Source organism: Eurosta solidaginis, chromosome 1, assembly GCF_040869045.1.
Source record: "Eurosta solidaginis isolate ZX-2024a chromosome 1, ASM4086904v1, whole genome shotgun sequence".
NCBI classification, from domain to species: Eukaryota; Metazoa; Arthropoda; class Insecta; order Diptera; family Tephritidae; genus Eurosta; species Eurosta solidaginis.
The window spans coordinates 19,288,758-19,307,090 of NC_090319.1; the positions used below are offsets into that span (position 1 = coordinate 19,288,758).

Consider the following 18,333-nt stretch of genomic DNA (forward strand, 5'->3'; position numbering starts at 1 on the left):
AAATATGGGGCCCAACTCTCCCCTCGAACACTTTTTTGCAAACGATCTCTAAATGGTCTTGAAAGCATTCCAAAAATAATATCAAAATGATTCGGATATGATTCTCAAACAGCCTCGAAATTACTCCGAAAACATTTCCGAAACGGACCGAAATAGTCTCGGGGATGTTATTGCGAAAACAAAGAATAAACTGATCACACCTCCTCGCATACTGCTTGATCTTTGTTTATTGGATGATCGGCGGCTACTTTACTGGCGTCATTCAGTCATTCATAGTTGTGATTGCAACGTTTAAAACTCAATTAAATCAGCATTAAATTCACGCTTCCAATTACTGTCAATCGCCAAAAGCAAACAGGCGTACAATACGGCGTGTTTGCTGTTGTTTTTATACACAGCGTGCTTTGCACACAGAGTATATTAACTTTGATTGGATAACGGTTGGTTGTACAGGTGTAAAGGAATCGAGATAGATATAGACTTCCATATATCAAAATCATCAGTATCGAAAAAAATTTTATTGAGCCATGTCCGTCCGTCCGTCGGTCCGTTAACACGATAACTTGAGTAAATATTGAGATATCTTCACTAAATTTGGTACACCAGCTTATCTGAAACCAGCATAGATTGGAATTGAAAATGAGCGAAATCGGATGATAACCACGCCCACTTTTTATGTATATAACATTTTTGGAAAACGAAAAAAACCTGATTATTTAGTAAATAATACACCTATAACGTTAAAATTTGACATATGGACTGATATTGAGGCTTTCATAAAAATTTATAAAAAAAATTTAAAATGGGCGTTGCACCGCCCACTTGTGATAAAATCAATTTTAAAAATATTATTAATCCTAAATCAAAAACCGTTAAAGCTATCGTAACAAAAACCGACAGAGAGGTTGCCTTTACTATAAGGAATGCGTTGAAGAAAAGTTAACGAAATCGGTTAAGGACCATGCCCACTTTTATATAAAAGATTTTTGAAAGGGTCGTGGACGAATAAAATAAGCTATATCTTTGCAAAAAAGGGCTTTATATCAATGGTTTTTCATTTCCCAAATGGATTTATAACAATATATAGGAAAAACTTCAAATTTAAAAAAATGGGCGTGGCACCGCCCCATTTATGACTAAGCAATTTTCTATGTTTCGGGAGCCATAACTCGAAGAAAAATTAACGGATCGTAATAAAATTGGGTACACAGATTTTCCCTAAAGCAGGAAATATTTCTAGAAAAAATGGACGAGATCGGTTAAAGACCACTCCCACTTTTATATAAAAGATTTTTAAAAGGGTCGTAGATGAAAATAATAAGCTATATCTTAGCGAAAAAGAGCTTTGTATCAATAAAATTTTACTTTCTAAATTGAATTATAACATTAAATTGGAAAACACTAAAATTTTTGAAAATGTCCGTGGCACCGCCCCTTTTATGACTAAGCAATTTTCTATGTTTCGGGAGCCATAACTCGAAGAAAAATTAACACATCGTAATGAAATTGTGTACACATATTTTCCTTATAGCAGAAACTATTTCTAGAAAAAATGGAAAAGCGGGATCGGTTAAAGACCACGGCAACTTAGATATAAAACAAGTTTAAAAGGGTCGTAGACTAGATTAATAAGCTATAAATTAGCAAAAAATAGTTTTGAGTCAATTATATACCACTTATCAAGTTTTATTGTAAGAGGAAATGGGGGGACATTTTTTTTAAACGGGCGGTGCCACGTGTTATGCAGAAAAGTAATTTATCTGAAATGAAATGTACAATTGAAGCTCACGCTGAGTATATAATGTTCGGTTACACCCGAACTTAGACACCTTTACTTGTTTTTTTTTTATTTTTTTTTTTTTTTTGTATATCAAAAAGAAAAATTTAAAAAAAGTTGATATTAATCATGCAACATGCCACCGTTTATATGCAAATGCACTTGACTCGGGGCACACACAACGGTGTTTATATTTGCATATGTGTCGTATACCGTTCAACTGATGATTATATAGACGGGCAGTAAATATTATCCACTTGAATGTCAGCCGCTTCAACAAAGGCCAGGCTTAACTGATTATGAGTAATAAAAGTGAGCTAATCGCTTGTGTAAACTGTTGTGTTTGCAGGGTTGTTTTAATTATAGAAGATTGAGTGAATTACAAATAAAATAATTAAGAAAAAAAATTGTCAAATGGTTTGAAAACAATACTTACATGAAGTAATAATAATATTAAAAGCTAGAAAATAATTAGGTAGGCCCTAGGTACTAATCATCACACTCCTCATCAATCTAGGGCGTTGATCAGACAATTAAATAAAAGCGTTGGGTGCGTGAAATTTCTAAAAATGGGAGGCGTAGTATAACCTGATTAATGTTCAGTTGGTCTTATATAAGACTATCAATAGGAATTTGACGCGTCCAACGCTTTTATTTAATTGTCTGATCAACGCCCTAGATTGATGAGGAGTGTGATGATTATTACCTAGGGCCTACCTAATTATTTTCTAGCTTTTAATATTATTATTACTTCATGTAAGTATTGTTTTCAATAAAACCGTTTAACTTAAACATTTTTTTTTATTATTTTTTTTTAAGTTTTTAGTCTTTATTTAATTGTCCATTATTTCTCATTCTATTTAGTTCATTTAGTGACTCATTATTACAAGGACTCTTTTCTGACAATTTGTTACAACCTAGTTCCTCAATACAAAATCCTTCTAAAGACTTTACTCAACTCTGCGCCACGTATGCTTGCCCCTCCTCTAACTCCAAAATATTTTGATGTCACTTCTACCGGACTGTATGTAAAATTTGTTCCAAATATGAGCAAAGCGGACATCATATGTCGCTTTCTATTCATGTATGTGTTCCAAATGTGGACCAAATCGGACCAAAAGTACGATTTTTTTGAATATCTCGATCTTTGCGCCACCTAGCGACGATTTTTTTTTTTTTCATAAGTCGCTTTTTATTCTTGCATGTATTATGTGTTCCAAATATGAGCCAAATCGGAGCACAAATACGCTTTTTGTGAATATCTCGATCGTTGTGCCACCTAGCGGCGATTTTTTTTCATAGGTCGCTTTCTATTCCTGTATGTATTATGTGTTCCAAATATGAGCCAAATCGGCCCAAGAATACGATTTTTGTGAATATCTCGATCCTTCCGCCACCTACCGGCAATTTTTTTTTCATATGTCGCTTTTTATTCTTGTTGTATTATGTGTTCCAAATATGAGCCAAATCGGACCACAAAAACCATTTTTTTTAATATCTCGCCACCTAGCGGCGATTTTTTTTTATAAGTCGCTTTTTATTCTTGTGTTCCAAATATGAGCCACATCGGACCACAAATACGATTTTTGTAAATATCTCGATCCTTGCGCCACCTAGCGGCGATTTTTTTCCAATAGGTCGCTTTCTATTCTTGTATGTATTATGTGTTCCAAATATGAGCCAAATCGGAACACAAATACGATTTTTGTGAATATCTCGATCCTTGCGCCACCTAGCGGCGATTTGTTTTCTTATTATTGCATTGTCATCGTGTTCTGAACTATATTCCAAGTTTCAAGCTTGTAGCTTATCGGGAAACAAATATATACTGTTGTTTGGAACAAATTCTTAAATAGGGCTCTATTCAGAAGTTTCCTAAGATTGAGCGGTTTCGAAGCGACAGCCGAGATAGAGTGACATTCCATGCATCAGTCGATTTATTTATTTTTTATTATTATAATGTGCATTATTGGCTATATTTGTTGTACAATAAATGATCATAGATCTAATCTAATCTTTTTTCGATAAATAAATCAACAACTATTCTTTTGATGTAAGTATATTGGAAGGTTTTTCCGTCCTTCCTTGTCAAATTTGGTTTGCAGACAATCCGGTTTCGGTGCTGCGCCATCATCAGTCATTTTCCGTTTTAATCTGTTGTTGTTTTTTGTCTTATATTTATAGTTTGTAGGTGGATGAGCAGGTATTGTCAAATAGAATATGGGTGGTTTTCAATGATCAATTTTTATGGTTAGCTAAGACAGGTAGAAGTCAGTTATTTTAGTTGTTTGAAATTGTTTATTTAGTTGGTTTATTGTTTAGATTTTATTTGTCATGTGTGTTTGTCTGTCGTACCTGTGTGATCACTCTGTTTTTTGTAACAAAAGTTTTAACGATTATAACAATGTCTGTTCATTTATTATTCTACCTTCGTATGTTTTTTGTTTGTGAATTTTCATGTTTTCGAGTATGTTTAGAAGTCGGCCTTTTTATGTGAAGGACCATGAGTGTTGTATTGATTTTTGCTTGGGATTACTTATTTTCGACCATGTGATTCGCAAAGTTGGATTCTGGTATGATGGTTGGATTTCCGAGTTTTTCTTTTTTTGTTTTCTCTTCGCTGAATCCGTTTTTCAGTGATCGAGAAGCTGCATTATTAGATGTGATATCTATCGACCGGCTCTCTCGCAATGCATCTCCTTCATAGGCCGGAAACATAAAATTGTTGATGCAGCATCGTGCGCTGACAGATGAGTAGATTGCATGTATTTGTTTCCATTTAGAGATGAAATCTGGCAACCATCTCTAGGTGAATGAAAAACGTATCCGACTGTCTAGAATTTGTGCATATTAGCCGATTATCGAAGGGAAAATGTGTATGGGTTAGGCAAGGTAACGTTGAATGTATCTATAGTGCTTCCAGAAGTTTGCTCAATAACCAAAATGAACAAGTAAGGAAGGTTAAGTTCGGTTGTAACCGAACATTACATATTCAGTTGAGAGCTATGGAGACAAAATAAGGAAAATCCCCATGTAGGAAAATGAAGCTAGGGTAACCCTGGAATGTGGGTATGAGACCTGTGTACCAAATGGAAGGTATTAAAGAGTATTTTAAGAGAGAGTAGGGCATAGTTCTATGGATGGACGCCATTTAGGGATATCGCCATAAAGGTGGACCAGGGCTTACTCTAGAATTTGTTTGTACGATATGGGTATCAAATGAAAGGTGTTACTGAGCATTTTAAGAGGGAGTGGGCCTTAGGTCTATCGGTGGACGCCTTTTCGAGATATCGCCATTAAGGTGTACCAGGGGTGACTCTAGAATGTGTTTGTACGATATGGGTATCAAATGAAAGGTGGTAATGAGTATTTTAAAAGGGAATGGGCTTTAGTTCTATAGGTGAACGCCTTTTCGAGAAATCGCCATTAGGGTGGGCCAGGGGTGACTCTAGAATGTTTGTACGATATGGGTATCAAACGAAAGGTGTTACTGAGCATTTTAAGAGGGAGTGGGCATTAGGTCTATAGGTGGACGCCTTTTCGAGATATCGCCATTAGGGTGGGCAAGGGGTGACTCTAGAATGTTTGTACGATATGGGTATCAAAAGAAAGGTGTTACTGAGCATTTTAAGAGGGAGTGGACATTAGGTCTATAGGTGGACGCCTTTTCGAGATATCGCCATTAGGGTGGGTCAGGGGTGACTCTAGAATGTTTGTACGATATGGGTATCAAACGAAAGGTGTTACTGAGCATTTTAAGAGGGAGTGGGCATTAGGTCTATAGGTGGAAGCCTTTTCGAGATATCGACATTAGGCAGGGCCAGGGGTTACTCTAGAATGTTTGTACGATATGGGTATCAAACGAAAGGTGTTACTGAGCATTTTAAGAGGGAGTGGGCATTAGGTCTATAGGTGGACGCCTTTTCGAGATATCGCCATTAGGGTGGGCCAGGGGTGACTCTAGAATGTTTGTACGATATGGGTATCAAACGAAAGGTGTTACTGAGCATTTTAAGAGGGAGTGGACATTAGGTCTATAGGTGGACGCCTTTTCGAGATATCGCGATTAGGGTGGGCCAGGGGTGACTCTAGAATGTTTGTGCGATATGGGTATCAAACGAAAGGTGTTACTGAGCATTTTAAGAGGGAGTGGGCATTAAGTCTATAGGTGGACGCCTTTTCGAGATATCGCCATTAGGGTGGGCCAGGGGTGACTAGAATCTGTTTGTACGATATGGATATCAAATTAAAGGTATTATTGAGGGTTTTAAAAGCGAGTGGCCCTTAGATGTATATGTGAAGGCGTTCTCGCGATATCGACCAAAATGTGGACCAGGTGATCCAGAAAATCATCTGTCGGGTACTGCTAATTTATTTATATATTCAATACCACTAACAGTATTCCTGCCAAGATTCCAAGGACTGTAGATTTCGCCTTGTAGAACTTTTTCATTTTCTTCTACTTAATATGGTAGGTGTCACACCCATTTTACAAAGTTTTTTCCAAAGTTATATTTTGCGTCAATAAACCAATCCAGTTACCAAGTTTCATCCCTTTTTTCGTATTTGGTATAGAATTATGGCATTTTTTTCATTTTTCGTAATTTTCGATATCGATAAAGTGGGCGTGGTTATGGTCGGATTTCGGCCATTTTTTATACCAAGATAAAGTGAGTTCAGATAAGTACGTGGGCTAAGTTTATTAAAGATATATCGGTTTTTGCTCAAGTTATTGTGTTAACGGCCGAGCGGAAGGACAGACGGTGGACTGTGTATAAAAACTGGACGTGGGTCAACCGATTTCGCCCGTTTTCACAGAGAACAGTTACCGCCATAGAATCTATGCCCCTACCAAATTTGAGAAGGATTGGTAAATTTTTGTTCGAATTATGGCATTAAAAGTATTCTAGACAAACTAAATGAAAATGGGCGGAGCCCCGCCCATTTTGAAATTTTCTTTTATTTTTGTATTTTGTTGCATCATATCATTACTGGGGTTGAATTTTGACTTAATTTACTTATATACAGTAAAGATATTAAATTTTTTGTTAAAATTTGAATTTATAAAAATTTTTTTTTAAAAAGTGGCCGTGTTCTTCATCCAATTTTGCTAATTTTTATTTAGCACATATATAGTAATAGTAGTAACTTTCCTGCCAAATTTCACCATGATATCTTAAACGACTGCCAAATTACAGCTTGCAAAACTTTTAAATTACCTTCTTGTAAAAGTGGGCGGTGCCACGCCCATTGTCCAAAATCTTACTAATTTTCTATTCTGCGTCATAACGTCAACCCATCTACCAAGTTTCGTCGCTTTAACCGCCTTTGGCAATGAATTATCGCATTTTTTCGGTTTTTCGAAATTTCCAATATCGAAAAAGTGGGCGTGGTTATAGTGCGATATCGTTCATTTTAAATAGCGATCTGAGATAAGTTCCCAGGAATCTACATACCAAATTTCATCAAGATATCTCAAAATGTACTCAAGTTATCGTGTTAACGGACAGACGGACGGACGGACGGACGGACATGGCTCAATCAAATTTTTTTTCGATACTGATGATTTTGATATATGGAAGTCTATACCTATCTCGATTCCTTTATACCTGTACAACCAACCGTTATCCAATCAAAGTTAATATACTCTGTGAGCTCTGCTCAACTGAGTATAAAAACCCTACCAGTAACCAGGACTTATGTTATAAAATTTCTCCATCCTCTTTACAAATACTAGAAGCTTTCTGCGACCTATGCTACTTGCATCTTCTAGATCTGATAGCTGTGCCACTCCTTATTGCTGGAGTCTTAGCCTTTCGAGCGCAGGGCACGTGCATAAAACATGCTAAACCGTTCCCTCCTCTAAACCGCTCTTCCTACATCCGCTATCACTGAGAATGCGTACTTTAAAAACAATGTTACGCCAGAAGGCAGTGTCAAGTCAGAATACCCGTCAAGATTCTACAGTCTTCTTTTGTCAATGATAAAAGTGACTTTGTTAATCTAATGTTGTACGACCAGCACATGATCTTCGACACTTTGCAGGCCCATACTTGGTTCAACGCCGTTTCTACACTGAAAGAAAAAGACTGGTAAAATCAACCGAAATTTCTGTCAATTTTTATCCATCGCAGCAAGATGTTGAATCAACTGCGCACAAATCGTTGATTCGTAATTGACCGTTTTAGCAGTAGAATGAACAAAAAAGTTGTTGCGACAGCTTTGTACTAAAGTACCTATGTTGCCATATACATACATACGTAAATATGTGAATACATAAATACGCATACTTGCTACATATACATACATATGTACGCACTTACTAACCGAACTTCAATTGGGCGTGCATCAAATATGCTGGCACACATTAAACCTTATACACTTTATTATTTTGTTTTATTAAACGCACTTTCACCAAATTTTATATTTTATAATTTATTTAATTTATAGTTTTAAACTTCGCTTTGCAAATAGAAATGAAAATAGTAGTCACAAAACTGTTTCTTAATTCTTTCTGTTGCAGCTCAGCTCATTCTCAATTTCTTCTCTCGCATGTAGTTGCCACACCTAATTTTTTCGATCAAAACTTGTAGTATAAATGTTTGTCATAACATTTTAAATAGAGGACTTGTAGGTTATAGAAAAGTAATGAATCAAATCGCAGGAAGGTAATTCACCACTGTAGTAACTTTACATGTAATTCGGAAAGTTTAATTTTCGTAACACTTTAAATTGAAACGATTCCAAAACAACTCAAACTTTTATGTTGTCGGAAACATCAACATTAAAAAGGAAGTTTTTTTATTATCTTATTAGATTCGTTCGCGCGAGTGAAAATTCGTAAAAACTTGAACAAATTGTTACTAACTTTGGAAACATCCTGTTCGTTCAAACAAAACTTTTGCAACAAGAGAGCGCAATTTTGCATTTCGCTTAGAGGAGAAGTTGCAAAATTGTATCACAGTAAAAATTCTCTTTGAAATTTGCTCATGTATTGACTGTTGATCGCTGTTGAAATGACCAGTGAGATCAGTTGTGTTAACGGAAAAATCAGTTAGATTGAATTTTACAGAATTTTTTTAACTTGAGAACGACAATTTCTCTTCTGTTGAAATGACTAAACTAATTTTTACGCTTGACAAAGAACTTGATCGAATTAACCATAATTCGATCAATTTCACCGAATCTCCGTTAAAGCGGAGTCATTGGTGTCGTTTGTCGTATCGCTGTAGTCGTATCCCTAACGTAGTCAGCTGTTTATCGTTACGGCGGAAAACCAAAAAACTAGTTGGTTGGCTACGATACGGTTACGACCTTAGCGGCACCAATAATCGATTGCATTGATTCCCATAAGGTTGGTCGAATCAGCAGTTATAAGGTTACCGATAAAGCACCAATGTCTGCAGCTTTCAGTCAAGAACAACAGAACCGATTTTTTGAATTTACTATCACCATTTCTTTCAGTGTACTTGGTGGATCATTTGCAACTCTTGCCTTCTCTTAATCTAGCCCAAACTGATTAGAACGTCTACTTTAGAAGCCACAAATGTGTATGGGAAATGTATTTTTTAATTACCGATTAATAGTTACTACTCTACTTTAATTGATATACGAAAGTTCTCTTATTTAAATAATTATCTAATTTATATTCCTTTTTTTTTATTTCAGCTCGCAAATATGGCTAATCCATTATTGAAATCCTGTTGCTTTTGTCAATCGCTAAGAAATGGTTCAATTATATCCGGTATTCTGGCGATTACCTTATCGATAATAACAATAATTATTAGCTTAACATTACGCATAGATTTCAATACAATTGTTATCGATTGGCTACCAAAAAATGTTGTTAAAATTATTTTAATTATAAATCTTTGTATGACGATATTGATATCACTGCTTATGATCATCGGCGTAATTAAGGTCAGTAATGTCAAAAAAAGGAATATTTTCTTATGTTATATATATTTTTAACTTAATATATTTTTTCTTTGCAGCGCAATCACTATTTAATGATGCCATGGGTTGTATTGGGTATTATGATTGCAATCGGTCTACTCATCTCGGTTATATACACGGCTGTAAAAGTGTTCATTGATGGTTATGTACTGACTTGTATACTGTGGCTAGTTTTTGGACTGATCACAACTGGTAGGTATTATATTAATATGCGGATTGAGCGTCTAAAATAACAGCTAAAATTAATGGTTACAAGTAGAATGCTCCAGCGAAACTGCAGGACTGAGAAAATTTTTATCTAGGGGAGATAGAGTTCAGGGACTGATAAAAAAGTAGGACGGAGAATGGTCACACAGTAGTGAGAGTGACTTGAAGCGCTACTTAAAACACACTTCCCATTAGGAGATGTTGCGGATGAATTGTGTTACATCGTTTTTACTTCAAACACGGAGCTGGCAGTAGCAGGATTGGTGACAAATACCAAAATTGAATGGGCGATAAAAACTTTTGCCAGATTCAAATCACCGGGTCCAAATGGGATATTCCCTGCTATGTTGCAAACGGAACAATTGTAGAATGGCTTAGAATAATCTTTTGAGGGTTGCTTAAAACTGAACCACGTCCTGCAATCTTGGAGATCGGCTCAAATAGTCTTCATACCGAAAGCAGGAAGAAACAGTCCTACTGCACCCGAAAATTACAGGCCTATTAGTTCGACATCTTTTAGCTTAAAATCCTAGAGAGATTAATAGATTTATATTTAAATTCAAATATGAATGAAGCATTATTCTCTAGATCACAACATCCTTTCACCAAAGCCAAGACAGTTGATACTGCATTGCATAGGGTGGTCACGAATATAGGGAAAACATAGGCATACTAGGAATATGCACTATGCGCAACAATGCTTCGAAGCGAGCAATGGCGGCATTGTTCGAAATTAACGGAATGGGTTGAGTCACAAAGTGGCTCATAGATCTAAAGGGAGAGAAGACTTAAGACTCATGATGGGTATATTAACTTGACACTGCCTTCTGGCGTCCATGCTTATAAGTTAGGCTTCGTCAGTACCAGAAGATGAAGGAATGGCGATCTGCAGGAAGAAACGGTTGAGCACGTTCTGTTCTCATGTCATGCGCTCGCGGGGTCAAAGTTTCAGTTATTAGGGGTGGCAGAGTTGGCAGATATCGAGGCAGCAATTAAGCTAGGTCCTAGAAAACTTCTAGTATTCGTCAAGAGGACGGAGTTATTTTATAACATAAGTCCTGCTAGCTGATTGGCGTTCTTTCGTTTGGTCGTAAAACTATTTTTGGTAACACTATGGACACAATCAGTCTATGTGAGGTCTTTATTGACCGTCTAGTTCAACCTAACCTAACCTGGTACCTAATTGTGAGTTATTTTGTTTGGTCGTTGAGTAAATTTGTGGTAACACTGTCGACACATTGAGTCTGCATGAAGTGTTTATTGACCGGCCACTTCTGTCTAGTCTAAAGTTACAACTTCTCAAAAAAATGGGTTTTGACGGTCCAACAATGTGTGCCGATTTGTTTCCACCTATGGGTGATATAACTTTTAAAAAAAGTATCGATACCGGTACTCATATAAAATACCCGGAGCAAAGTATCGATGATAGTACTTACAGTAAGTAAAAAGTATCGAATATACCCGATCCAAGTGAGTACTTCGGACGTTTTGTCAAAGCGGAAGAAGCTTTTTTTAAATGAGATCTTATGTTTTGAATTTAGTAGAAAACAAGTAAGAATCTTAAAGTTTGGACGAAACCGAACACTATATACCTAATTGTGTACTCTTACATATATTTTAAGGAAACGTCACGAACATTAAATGATTTAAAAAGATTTTTGATCGACCTTGGTATTTAAAAAAGTTTTTTAAGTCAGAAAAGAGTTTTTCTAAACGGGGTCGCCCTTCTGCTTAATGAGAGCGGCGCCACTCCCATTTTACAAAATTGTAATAAACTTATATTGTACCTCCTAACTTTTTTTATCCATTCGTCAAGTTCTCCCACTTCATCAGAATTTGTTAAAACTTAGTTCCTTTTTGCCATTTCCCAAAGTGGGCGTGGATATAATCTGATTTCGACCATTTTCAATACCTATATATCGTCAACTATGGTGTACAAGCTGCTAACTCCATCCACTAAAATTTAATAGAAGAACGAAAAAGCTCTATTGCTTTTCTTCATTTTGTTGGGCTAGTGATTCTGGACAAGGAACACGTACTTTCGTTTTACCATCGAGAAATCATGTCCCATTCAAACATTATCAAAAAGTCGGTTTAAATTGAGTGTGGAGCTTTTACCGCAACGTCTGCGATCTCATTTTATGCGCAAGTTATGGTGTTAAGGGACTGAACTATGTTGATCTTAAATATGTAGTAGAGTTTATGCCGATCACTTTATCGGCGGCGGCGGCGTAGGCTCTATTATGTACCGGCGGCGCCGGCGTACGTCGGTGTTCTTACTTTTCTTAATTTTTCTATTTAAAAGAAAATAATATTTAAGAAAGGTTTTGTTTGTATGTATTTAAGAAATCAACGTTTTGGCCATTTCGGAAAGATCCTGGGTTTTTGCCTCAAAATCTCGCAGATCGTTCAAAATTTTTCAGGAGTAGCTCTTTGCGGAGGGATTGTCCCTCGTTCACTTACTACAGATATGCTTCGAACCTAACCCCGGTCTTTGGAATTGGTACTGCTGCGTCTGCTGAAAAGAAATAGAGATACATAAAATGGTCACACTTTTGTCTGTATATCTCGTGCAAAGCGTAGTTTCACCTGGGGTTAACTCCTAATAATCGTCGCGAACACAATTCCTTTAAATCATTTGTGGCTCCTTGGCGGTCACGCACAAAGGCGACTTACGGTTGCTATTAATGGTCTATTAATACCCATGACGTTCGTGGCACAGGGCGCCTCCAGTTTTTTCGGCTGTTTTTAAGAGCTACAATTACCGATGTGCGAACAGTAGCAATCCCGATCACTAGTCGCTACCACGCCTCCTGCCCTCACACCATATGCCAGCACAGAAGCTATAGGACTGCGACTTCCCACTCATACCTTCGTCGACGTCACTTTCCTAGAAGCTCTAGGTGTAGCTCCGAAGACTTTCCAATGGATGCTTTTGTCGCGCTATGCTGCCGAGCCACACCAGAGAAACACCTTGAAACGTCAGAGAGTGACTATTCGGCCAAGGATGCCGCCTTCGAAATCATAAGCCGTCTAAGTGAATGTCATTGCGTAATGGGTGAAAATCGTATAATTCTCGGCGCATCTACATAATTAAAATTTTACAAGGACCTAGGTAAAATGTTTAAATGTAGACCAAAGTTTGCAGACGTTTGTGTTCACAACATTGATTTCGTTAAATCAAAACGAAATTTTAGAATGAAAGTCGACCGATTTTAAGTTGAAAGATGTTAACTGCTGTTTTCCGGCCTTATGATATAAGAGGTCATTATGGATGACCGTGTTTTCAGACTAGTTCGACTGTCCACTACCCCAGGGGTAATAGCACACACGATCATTAGTTCGACTGTCTTGGGAAAGCTTTTGATTCACCACTTTGAGTGTTCTTGCGAAGGACAAAGCCTCACCTGGTAAATATATGTGCCTACGTATTCACATTTGTTAAAGGAGCCGTAACATGTAGGTGATATTTAAACTTGGTTGATAGGCTATAATCAATGTGATTCGCTCCAAGGGACTAGTTTTGCATAGGGCCCCCAACTTTAGGAAATGTCAAACTGGGAGACTTGGGTGTTGAAGGATGAAGTGTGAAAAGCAAAATTAACATTTCAGACGCTATTGTATAGTTTCGCAAATAAACAACAGATGTTTGAATGTAAGCTCAAGTGATTTTTCAAACCCTTCTCATACATACGTACATATTGTCACGGATATTACCACCCCTAAGTTATCCCATCACTAAGGCGATGCTAAGGCCATGCCAAGCAGTATTTACGTTAATAATCAAATCAAGTATACACATATATAAGGCAGCCCAGAGAGATGTCACACACAGATGCATTTACTTATACGGCTATGTGCGCGCGAGAGACTGTAAACTACAAACATTCACATCAATAATTCAATCTTTATGTGTTTACATAAACGAATAAATAATTGCGTCTACACATATGTACGTATACGAGCAGCGGAGCGGCAATGCACAAACACATGCATATATCTTATCTCAGTGGTCACAAGAGAGGGCAATAATTTGTGCACGTAGTTGTGGCTGGCGATTTTGTAGCCGAAACAACTAGTAACTTCTGGAAATCGAAGAGCCTAGAAGTATGCAGCGTAAACTATAAAAGCGGTGCAGGCGAGTAAGAAGTAATTCAGTTTGATTTGAGTTGATCAGCAGTTACGACTAAGAAGATATCTAGCGAGCAATACCAGTATTATTTTGATTAGTGGAGTTTCATTTGAGCTATCAGTTTGGTTATTAAGCTATTCGTTGCACAGTTTGAGTGTTATTGTGAAGCATTTTAATAAAGGCCATTTTTTCCATTATTCAATATTGGAGTTATTTATTCAACAGTTTAGCGATACGAACCTAGCAAAAGGGGCAAATAAGAGGATTTGCAGCAAATTCGTTACAATTGGTGTCAGAAGAGGAATTGTTGGATAAATTCTAGAGGACAACAAGGACATGGCAAAGTTCAGTGAATTGAGGATCCAGCAGCTGAAGAAGGAGTTGGAGAGCCGTGGATTGAATACAAGCGGCGTTAAACTTGAACTTCAGGCACGGCTACGAGAGGCAATGGAAGCAGAAGGAATTGATGTGGAAGAGTATGTCTTTCATCTTGATGGCGAGGAGACAACGAAAATTGAAGAGAAAAACGAAACATCGCAGACGGTTAGCAGCACAGACTTGAACATGATATTGGCTGCAATATCTGCACAAACATCGACAGTAGCATCAATGTCGTCGCAACTGGCATCTCAACTGGAAGCACAAGAGGCACGTATAACAGAAATGTCATCACAAATATCCACCAACATGTCATCACAACTGGAAGAACAGAAAACGTATATGTCATCACAGATGGAATCCCAGGAGACACGTATCTCAAAAATGTCGTCGCAAATGTCATCTCAACTGGAAGAACAGAAGACATATATGGCATCGCAACTGGAAGAACAGAAGACATATATGATATCTCAGTTGGCTCAGCAGTTGAAAGCGCAAGAGGATCGCATATCATCGCAGTTGGAGGGTTTTAGTGAACGACAAGATAAAATGGAAGCTGAGATGGATGCTTTGAAAGATCGGATTCAGCAGTTACAATTAAATCGTCCAGCAGTTTCAGCGAGTAATCCAAAGGTAAAAACACCATCCTTTGACGGTTCTGTTCCTTTCCAGGTCTTTAAGCTACAGTTTGAGAAGACCGCAGCAGTGAACAACTGGAATGTGGAAGATAAAGTTGCCGCACTCTTCGTAGCATTGAAAGGACCAGCTGCCGAAATCTTACAGACTATTCCAGAGTACGAACGGAACAGTTATGACGCATTGATGGCTGCTGTAGAACGGCGATACGGAAGCGAACACAGGAAACAGATATTTCAAATAGAATTGCAAAACCGCTACCAAAAAGCTAACGAGACTTTGCAGGAGTTTGCTTCGGACATTGAAAGATTGGCTCATCTTGCAAATGCGGATGCACCCGTGGAATACACGGAAAGAGTGAAGATTCAGAGCTTTATAAATGGCATACGGGACGTCGAAACGAAGCGAGCCACATACGCGAACCCAAAGCAAACATTTTCTGAAACGGTATCCCATGCATTGACTCAGGAAACGGCGTCATTATTGAGTAAACCAGCATACAAAGCTCATCGTGTGGAAGTAGAAAGGCCGGAGTGGGTAGATACAATTTTGGAAGCTCTGAAGGGATCACAACAGAAAAATGCCGGAGTTATGAAATGTTTCAAGTGCGGTAACCCAGGTCACATTGCACGTCATTGCAGTAGCAATTCCAATAGTTCCAACAATGTGGGTGGCCGTAAACGCAGAGCTGAAGGAGACGATCAAATCTCCAAATCCACTCAATCGTTAAACTAAAGCGAGTCAGCCGCAAGGGGCGACAGCTGGCTCCCTCAATTGAATGCCCCATAATCTCTATCTCGCAAATTGGAAGAAGGTCAAGCAATCTTACTGTCGGAGGACATGTGGATGGAAAAGAACGTTTACTAACTGTAGATACGGGTGCATCCCATTCCATTATTCGATCAGATTTAGTCAACAAGAAGATAAGACCATTGCTTGGAGCAAGATTACGTACAGCCACGGGAGAGGACACCCAGGTAATTGGAGAAGTAGAATGTGAAGTAGCAATTGGGAACGTCACGGTACTTCACAATTTTATAGTGGCAGGTATTGTTGATGAAATCATAATTGGAGTGGACTTCTTAATCAACCAAGGCATCAAGATCGATATGCAAAGCAAGACGATGCGATATAAGAACATGGATGTGCCACTTAATTTCGGCTACGAGAGAGGCTACAGCAGTAAACGAGTGCTGGTGGAAGAGAGTCAGCAAATACCACCAAAATCAGAAGCAGTCATCTGGGCAAAGGTAGATGGAGATTGTGGGACAAACAAATTGTGGGTTGTCGAAGCAGCAAATAAATCAGCACTGAACATACTTGTAGGAAAAACCCTGGCTATGACAAAACAAGATGGACGTATTCCGGTAAGAGTACTCAATGAGTTCAAGTCACCATTCAATTTGACCAAAGGAGCTATTTTGGGAAGATGCCAAGAGGCCGAAGTAGTTATTAACTGTGAACAGCTCCAGGAATACGTTTCATCTAGTAATACTGATCTTTCAAATGATATCACGGCATGGACGCATGGGCTAGAGGAAGCCTATCAGAGTAAGGCAAAACAACTGCTCCTAAAGTACGCGAACATATTTGACCAGGATGATTCTAAACCAGGCCGCACCAACGTTGTGAAACACCAAATTGACACTGGAGATGCGAGGCCGATCCGTCAAGCTCCACGTAGTGTTCCACTGGCGAAGCGGGAAGTTGTGAGTCAAATCATTCAAGAAATGAGCGACAGCGGCGTCATCGAACCATCAGCTAGTCCATGGAGCTCACCGGTAGTACTTGTAAAAAAGAAGGATGGAAAAATGAGGTTTTGCGTGGACTACCGGAAGTTGAATGACGTAACGAAAAAGGATAGCTACCCATTGACGACACTTTGGACTCGCTATCTGGTACGAAATGGTTTTCCACGCTGGACTTGAAAAGCGGCTACTGGCAAGTGGAGGTGAAGGAGGAAGATAAAGAGAAAACAGCCTTCAGTGTCGGTGATGGTCTTTGGCAATTCACAGTGATGCCTTTTGGACTTTGTAATGCACCAGCTACTTTTGAGAGACTCATGGACCAGGTACTGAAAGGACTACATTGGAAAACATGCTTGGTGTACCTGGACGACATCATCGTATTGGGCAAGAACTTTGATGAACATCTTAAGAACTTGGAGGAAGTTTTCCAGAGAATAGCTGGCGCTGGTCTGAAGTTAAGTCCCAAAAAGTGTGCGCTGTTTAAAAAGGAAGTCAATTATTTGGGTCACAAGGTAACGACAGAGGGCATCTGCACTGCGAACGAAAAAATAGAGGCTGTAAAGGATTGGCCAAGACCACAGAACCTACATGAATTGAGAAGTTTTCTTGGGCTGTGCACATATTACCGCCGATTTGTACTAAATTTTTCCAGCGTAGCCCATAGCCTCCATGAGCTTACAAGAAAAAACAAAGCTTTTGAATGGAAGAAGGAGCAAGAAGTGGCTTTCCAAACATTGAAGGAGCGTTTGTGCACTGCCCCAATGTTAGCATATCCGATTCCAGGAGCAACATTTATTCTGGATACAGATGCGAGTGGATATGCTATAGGAGGCGTTTTATCACAACTGGTCGATGGACAGGAGAAGGTAGTTGCATATTACAGCCGTTCGATTGGAAAACCAGAGAGGAACTACTGTGTTACGCGGAGAGAGCTGTTGGCATTGGTAGACTGCATTAAACATTTTCACAAATACCTCTACGGCCAGCGATTCCGTGTCAGGACAGATCACGCAGCGTTGAAATGGCTTCTGCAGTTCCGTAATCCGGAAGGACAATTGGCACAAAGCTACGACTTTTCCATTGAGCATCGAAAAGGTAGTACCCATGGAAATGCTGATGCAATGTCACGAAGACCATGTAGTTTGGAATGCAAGCACTGTTCAAAAGCCGAGGCTAAAGAAGACATTATAGATGTCTTGCTAATGAATATAACATGTACAGATGAATGGGACAAGGAACAGCTAAGAAAGTGCCAGCTAGAAGATGCAGATCTGCCACGTGTTATGCAAGGGCTCGAACGAAATGAAAGACCAAACGGAGAAGAGATGTCAGCAGAGAGTCCCATTGCGAAGTCATATAGGGCACAGTGGAACAGTTTAGAATTGATATCCGGTTGCCTTCATCGAGTATGGGAGAGTGAGGATGGTAAATACAAGAATAAACTGATAGTTGTTCCCAGAAAGAGGATTCCTGACGTGCTCAGCGAGCTGCATAATGGT

At 38.5% G+C, this 18,333-nt stretch overlaps 1 protein-coding gene across 1 annotated transcript in view; it reads left to right on the forward strand.

Annotated features, from left to right (window-relative positions):
• Positions 1-18,333, forward strand: part of LOC137249985 (uncharacterized) — a 101,033-nt gene that overhangs the window by 66,819 nt on the left and 15,881 nt on the right. The window contains exons 2-3 of the mRNA XM_067782141.1: positions 9,446-9,697; positions 9,772-9,925. Coding sequence (XP_067638242.1) covers positions 9,455-9,697; positions 9,772-9,925 — 397 coding nt within the window. The 5' untranslated portion in view covers positions 9,446-9,454. The remainder of the gene's footprint in view (positions 1-9,445; positions 9,698-9,771; positions 9,926-18,333) is intronic.